Source organism: Notolepis coatsorum (genome assembly GCF_963971535.1).
Source record: "Notolepis coatsorum genome assembly, chromosome: 10".
Classification (NCBI taxonomy): Eukaryota; Metazoa; Chordata; class Actinopteri; order Aulopiformes; family Paralepididae; genus Notolepis; species Notolepis coatsorum.
The window spans coordinates 120,529,490-120,536,835 of NC_140174.1; the positions used below are offsets into that span (position 1 = coordinate 120,529,490).

The 7,346-nt window shown below is 49.1% G+C and overlaps 1 protein-coding gene across 1 annotated transcript in view; it reads left to right on the plus strand.

Moving 5' to 3' along the window:
* dock8 (dedicator of cytokinesis 8) overlaps nucleotides 1-7,346 on the plus strand; it is a 334,288-nt gene that overhangs the window by 200,681 nt on the left and 126,261 nt on the right. The window contains 1 exon segment of the mRNA XM_084323164.1: nucleotides 3,076-3,233. Coding sequence (XP_084179290.1) covers nucleotides 3,076-3,233 — 158 coding nt within the window.

Sequence of the window (7,346 nt, forward strand, 5' to 3'; positions counted from 1 at the left end):
ATGAATGCATGAAAGGGGGGGGAGGGGTCGTTTCTGATTAATTGATTGTCAATAACGGCATTCGTTAGTACAACCCCATACGCTGATCGATGGCTATGAAAACAAGATTCAAGATTTTTGCACAGATATGCACAGTTAAACAGACAGTTTGCCATACAATGAAAATCTTACTTTGCTAGTCCACCCTTCACACAAAATCACACAATACTTAACTTAAACATATTTAAATACAAGCGAGTGCTAGAAAATAAGGTAAAATAGATCAAATATATATATACAAGGCACAGTGAGTTACATTGCACGTTCCGATCAGTATTTACATGTGAATGGAGGCACAATCAAGCTGAAATTGACGTTAAATTGCTCTTACCTGTTGCCGGTGGTATTCCAGAAAGAATATTCCAATTATTTGATTGCCATCTGGTAGATTGTATGTCCATTTGGGCCAAGACATAACCCACCACAGCATAATGAATCGGGGGTCCCGAAAACTATTGAATGCGATCGGGTCCAGGTTACTAGAAAAGTCCGCCCGGAGGAATTTCATGGACACAGCCCCATACACAGAGTCTCAAAGGGAGTGCAACATCGGCTGCATACCACCAGGCGGCGGTATTGGACTTTTGCGATCTCAGACTCATTCCCTATGGTTACACAGGCTCCCTGGATGGATAACGATTGGAAATAGCGAATAAAAGAAATAACGATCAAATAATGTATACCGTAATTCCTCTAATAGTGACCCGGGCTTGTATTTGCTTAAACTGTAGCGGGTACCAGGCTTTTATTAGGAGGAGGCCTGTATAAGAGAGAGGCCTATATTTCTAATTTTCAAACAGATCATAATGAATAAATCAACATTTTGTGTCAGTTTGAACCCAGTAAAATGTACTGGGTTCATTTATTGAAACCAAGTACTGTATGAAATAGTAAACAGTGCAATTACAGGTGGTCACTGGTCATTTCAACGTTTTCAAAGTGAAATCAAGTAACTTTACCGTAGCAGCTCAGTATGCAGCTCAGTATATTAGTAACCCGGCTTGTATTAGGAGGTCGGCTTATAATTGCTTAGCTCAAGAGCGCACCCGGCCATTAATAGAGACCCGGTTTGTAATTGAATACCGGTCACTATTAGAGGAATTACGGTATATACGTGGTTGGCGTTCAACGATTGGCGGACAAACACGTATAAAATCGTTGTTGGCAGGGAATGAGTTAAAATAAGTCAAGGCCTGGAATTCCTTGAAAACGGCCCATTTTTTAACAAGGTGCTTAAAAAGTCCTTGAAATTCAAATCATCCATTCGCATTGAAAGTTTTGTTCAACCATGATAAAATTGTTCTGAATCAAGAAATAATAATACTTTTTTTTATTTAAAGTGTAACTAAGTGTCGAAAATAGTTTTTAAGCCATAAATATTGGATCCGATTTTCTTTCTATAAAAAAAACCAGCATTGACACTCAAGTTTGACGAAGAACCTTACTGACCCTTAGCTGCCAGCTGACTGGTTGTACCGAACTCGTAAGTCACTTTGGATACAAGAGCTAAATGACTAAATGTAAATGTTGTGTGACGTTATTGAGAAGATACAAACTGTAACACAGACCAGACACGTGTGCAGAGCGGTCAGAGCAGATGTTTGGTTCAAGTTTCTAGTTTGGTTTTATTTGTCACATATAAGGTACATTCTAGTGAACTGCTTGGTTCTGTATGAGCCTCCTGAGAGTGTGCTTCATACAGTAAAACAAGTCAAAAGAATAAAGACCAAACACTATACAAAATATACAAAACTAAAGTGCAAAAATGCAAACAAAATGCAAAAATGAGGTAGAGATGTAGTGCAAATATTTTAGTAATAAATAGATAAATATGGTGTAGTGCCTCAGGGCAGCTCTGGCTGCAATTGTAGCTTACCACCACCGGTATGACTGTGTATGAACGAATAATGGACTCTGTGAAGCGCTCTGGGTGCCATGAAGAGCGCTATATAAATCCAAGTCATTATTAAGTCATTATTATTAGTGTTAAAAAGTGTTAAAGGTGAATGTTTAACCCTTTCACTACCACACTACAGAAGGTTAACCTTTCACTACCACACTACAGAAGGTTAACCTTTCACTACCACACTACAGAAGGTTAACCTTTCACTACCACACTACAGAAGGTTAACCTTTCACTACCACACTACAGAAGGTTAACCCTTCACTACCACACTACAGAAGGTTAACCTTTCACTACCACACTACAGAAGGTTAACCCTTCACTACCACACTACAGAAGGTTAACCTTTCACTACCACACTACAGAAGGTTAACCTTTCACTACCACACTACAGAAGGTTAACCTTTCACTACCACACTACAGAAGGTTAACCTTTCACTACAACACTGCAGAAGGTTAACCTTTCACTACAACACTACAGAAGGTTAACCTTTCACTACCACACTACAGAAGGTTAACCTTTCACTACAACACTACAGAAGGTTAACCTTTCACTACCACACTACAGAAGGTTAACCTTTCACTACCACACTACAGAAGGTTAACCTTTCACTGCCACACTACAGAAGGTTAACTTTTCACTACCACACTACAGAAGGTTAACCTTTCACTACCACACTACAGAAGGTTAACCTTTCACTGCCACACTACAGAAGGTTAACCCTTTCACTACCACACTACAGAAGGTTAACCTTTCACTACCACACTACAGAAGGTTAACCTTTCACTACCACACTACAGAAGGTTAACCTTTCACTACCACACTACAGAAGGTTAACCCTTCACTACCACACTACAGAAGGTTAACCTTTCACTACCACACTACAGAAGGTTAACCTTTCACTACCACACTACAGAAGGTTAACCTTTCACTACCACACTACAGAAGGCTAACCTTTCACTACCACATTACATAATGTTAACCCATTCACTACCACACTACAGAAGGTTAACCTTTTCACTACCACACCACAGAAGGTTAAAGTGAGTGTGTGCATCATGTGGATGCGTGTAATAAAAAGTTTGGCAAAAAAAGAAGAAAAAAAACGTTTGACCCTCCCGTGTCTCCGTAGTCTCCGAGGCGCGCGCCGGCGGGAAGAGCAAGGTGGGCGGGCCCGACGGCGATGACCTGGAGAACGTCCCGCCCATCAATCAGTCCGTCGCCATGGCGATCGCCGGGAACCCCTTCAACACGCTGGCGAGGAATGCGCTGGTTTCCATGGCGTCCATGGTGAGGCCGTGGGGATGCTAATGAGCGGAGAGCTTCTGCAGAACGCTGGTGTAAGGTCCAGGCGTGTGTGTGTGTGTGTGTGTGTGTGTGTGTGTGTGTGTGTGTGTGTGTGCGTGTGCGTGTGTGTGGGTTCTGTCTCAAACAGGTGAGCTGGCATGAAGTTGATTGATTAGCTGTCAGAGCCACACACACACTCCATCCATCCTGAGAAATAACATTCTTTCTTCTTTCTTTCTTTCTTTCTTTCTTTCTTTCTTTCTTTCTTTCTTTCTTTCTTTCTTTCTTTCTTTCTTTCTTTCTTTCTTTCTTTCTTTCTTTCATAAACACACATACATAAACACACTCACACACACATACACACATACACACGCACACACGCACACACATACACATAAACACACACACACACACACACATAAACACACACACTCACACACACATAAACACACACACAAGGCTGTGGAAGAAGATGGTTTATAGGCAGGCATTCCCATCCTAAGTGAATGGGGCCGTCCTATTGGACACCTCACATCCATCACACAGCTGCAGCAGTAAAACCTGAACACCACCCACTCTGCCCCCCCCCCACTTCTCTCCCCCCCCCCACCTCCTCTCTCTCCCACCTCTCTCCTCTCTCCCCCCACCTCTCTCCTCTCTCCCCCTCCTCTCTCTTCTCTCCTCTCTCTCCTCTCTCCCCCCACCTCTCCTCTCTCTTCTCTCCTCTCTCTCCTCTCTCCCCCCACCCCTCTCCTCTCTCCCCCCACCTCTCTCCCCTCACCTCTCTCCTCTCTCCCCCCACCTCTCTCCTCTCTCTCCCCCCTCTCTCCTCTCCCCCCACCTCTCTCCTCTCCCCCCCACCTCTCACCTCTCTCCCCCCACCTCTCTCCTCTCTCCCCCCACCTCTCCTCTCTCCCCCCACCTCTCTCCTCTCTCCCCCACCTCTCTCCTCTCTCCCCCCACCTCTCACCTCTCTCCCCCCACCTCTCTCCTCTCTCCCCCCACCTCTCCTCTCTCTCCCCCACCTCTCTCCTCTCTCCCCCCACCTCTCTCCCCCCACCTCTCTCCTCTCTCCCCCCACCTCTCTCCTCTCTCCCCCCACCTCTCTCCTCTCTCCCCCCACCTCTCTCCTCTCTCCCCCCACCTCATCTCTCTCCCCCCACCTCTCTCCTCTCTCCCCCCACCTCTCTCCTCTCTCCCCCCACCTCTCTCCTCTCTCTCCCACCTCTCCTCTCTCCCCCCACCTCTCTCCTCTCTCCCCCCACCTCTCTCCTCTCTCCCCCCACCTCTCTCCTCTCTCCCACCTCTCTCCTCTCTCCCCCCACCTCTCTCCTCTCTCCCCCCACCTCTCTCCTCTCTCCCCCCACCTCTCTCCTCTCTCCCCCACCTCTCTCCTCTCTCCCCCCACCTCTCCTCTCTCCCCCCACCTCTCTCCTCTCTCCCCCCACCTCTCTCCTCTCTCCCCCCACCTCTCTCCTCTCTCCCCCCACCTCTCCTCTCTCCCCTCACCTCTCTCATCTCTCCCCCCACCTCTCTCATCTCTCCCCCACCTCTCTCCTCTCTCTCCTCTCCCCCCACCTCCTCTCTCTCCCACCTCTCTCATCTCTCCCCCCACCTCTCCTCTCTCCCCCCACCTCTCCTCTCTCTCCCCCACCTCTCTCCTCTCTCCCCCACCTCTCCTCTCTCCCCCCACCTCTCCTCTCTCTCCCCCACCTCTCCTCTCTCTCCCCCCACCTCTCTCCTCTCTCCCCCACCTCTCTCCTCTCTCCCCCACCTCTCCTCTCTCTCCCCCCACCTCTCTCCTCTCTCCCCCACCTCTCCTCTCTCTCCCCCCACCTCTCTCCTCTCTCCCCCCACCTCTCCTCTCTCTCCCCCCACCTCTCCTCTCTCTCCCCCCACCTCTCTCCTCTCTCCCCCACCTCTCCTCTCTCTCCCCCCACCTCTCTCCTCTCTCCCCCACCTCTCTCCTCTCCCCCCACCTCTCTCATCTCTCCCCCACCTCTCTCCTCTCTCCCCCACCTCTCTCCTCTCCCCCCACCTCATCTCTCCCCCACCTCTCTCCTCTCTCCCCCCACCTCTCTCCTCTCTCCCCCACCTCTCTCATCTCTCCCCCCACCTCTCCTCTCTCCCCTCTCCTCTCTCCTCTCTCCCCCACCTCTCTCCTCTCTCCCCCCACCTCTCTCCCCCCACCTCTCTCCTCTCTCCTCTCTCCTCTCTCCCCCACCTCTCTCCTCTCTCATCTCTCCCCCCACCTCTCCTCTCTCCCCTCACCTCTCTCCTCTCTCCCCCACCTCTCTCATCTCTCCCCCCACCTCTCTCCTCTCTCCCCCACCTCTCTCATCTCTCCCCCCACCTCTCCTCTCTCCCCTCACCTCTCTCCTCTCTCCCCCACCTCTCTCCTCTCTCTCCTCTCCCCCCACCTCCTCTCTCTCCCACCTCTCTCATCTCTCCCCCCACCTCTCCTCTCTCCCCCCACCTCTCTCCTCTCTCCTCTCTCCCCCACCTCTCTCCTCTCTCCCCCCACCTCTCTCCTCTCTCCCCCCACCTCTCCTCTCTCCCCCCACCTCTCTCCTCTCTCCTCTCTCCCCCACCTCTCTCCTCTCTCCCCCCACCTCTCTCCTCTCTCCCCCACCTCTCTCCTCTCTCCCCCACCTCTCTCCTCTCTCCCCCCACCTCTCTCCTCTAAAAAGAAGATAAACCAGAAACATAAAGAACAGCTAAAAATGTCGGCGGCTGGGTGGCGCAGCGGACATTGCGCTCGTCACCAACCCGAGAGACACCGGTATCGAATCCGGCTGTCAGCGTTGCCTCCGGCTTGGGCCGTCATACTAACTCAATTGGCAGAGCCAGCAGGTGGAAGTCGATGGGTGGTAATCTGGACGTTGTGGACAGCGACTCCTACAGGTCGGTCAGGGCGCCTGCACAGCGAGGACAGGAGATGTCGAGGGTAGTGTGAGCCTCCCACACGTTACACCTCGCCAATGAGAGTCCGCGCTGGCAGGTGAAAAGATGCGACTGGCTGCCTCCTCGTGTACCGGAGGGGACATGCGATAGTATCTATCAACCCTCCCTACGACCGACCAGTGGGGGGCACATGCGAGCAACGATCAAGACAGGGGAGGGGGGAATTGGCACGACTAAATTGAGATGGGAGAAAAACTGAAAAAGGAGGAGAAAAAGTGGATTAAAAAAAAAAGAACAGCTAAAAATAAGATAAACCAGAAACATAAAGAAGACGGCTAAACAGAAGATAAATCAGAAACATAAAGAGGACGGCTAAACAGAAGATAAACCAGAAACATAAAGAAGACGGCTAAACAGAAGATAAACCAGAAACATAAAGAAGACGGCTAAACAGAAGATAAACCAGAAACATAAAGAGGACGGCTAAACAGAAGATAAACCAGAAACATAAAGAGGACGGCTAAACAGAAGATAAACCAGAAACATAAAGAGGACGGCTAAACAGAAGATAAACCAGAAACATAAAGAGGACGGCTAAACAGAAGATAAACCAGAAACATAAAGAAGACGGCTAAACAGAAGATAAACCAGAAACATAAAGAGGACGGCTAAACAGAAGATAAACCAGAAACATAAAGAGGACGGCTAAACAGAAGATAAACCAGAAACATAAAGAGGACGGCTAAACAGAAGATAAACCAGAAACATAAAGAGGACGGCTAAACAGAAGATAAACCAGAAACATAAAGAGGACGGCTAAACAGAAGATAAACCAGAAACATAAAGAGGACGGCTAAACAGAAGATAAACCAGAAACATAAAGAAGACGGCTAAACAGAAGATAAACCAGAAACATAAAGAGGACGGCTAAACAGAAGATAAACCAGAAACATAAAGAGGACGGCTAAACAGAAGTTAAACCAGAAACATAAAGAAGACGGCTACAACATAATGTTTGTGGATGTGTTCTGCTTCATCAGAACCGGCACCACGCATGTGTACGACACCCGGGTTTAGCTTGACATCCGGCTCCACTCTTCAAAACCCGCTCGCCGCCGACCCGTCTGTCGTTTTCCCAAGCAAACAAAACAAGCGCTTCTTCTGATCGGAGTCAGACCCCCCTTCAGCTGCACTCTGGTGAAGTTCCAGTCG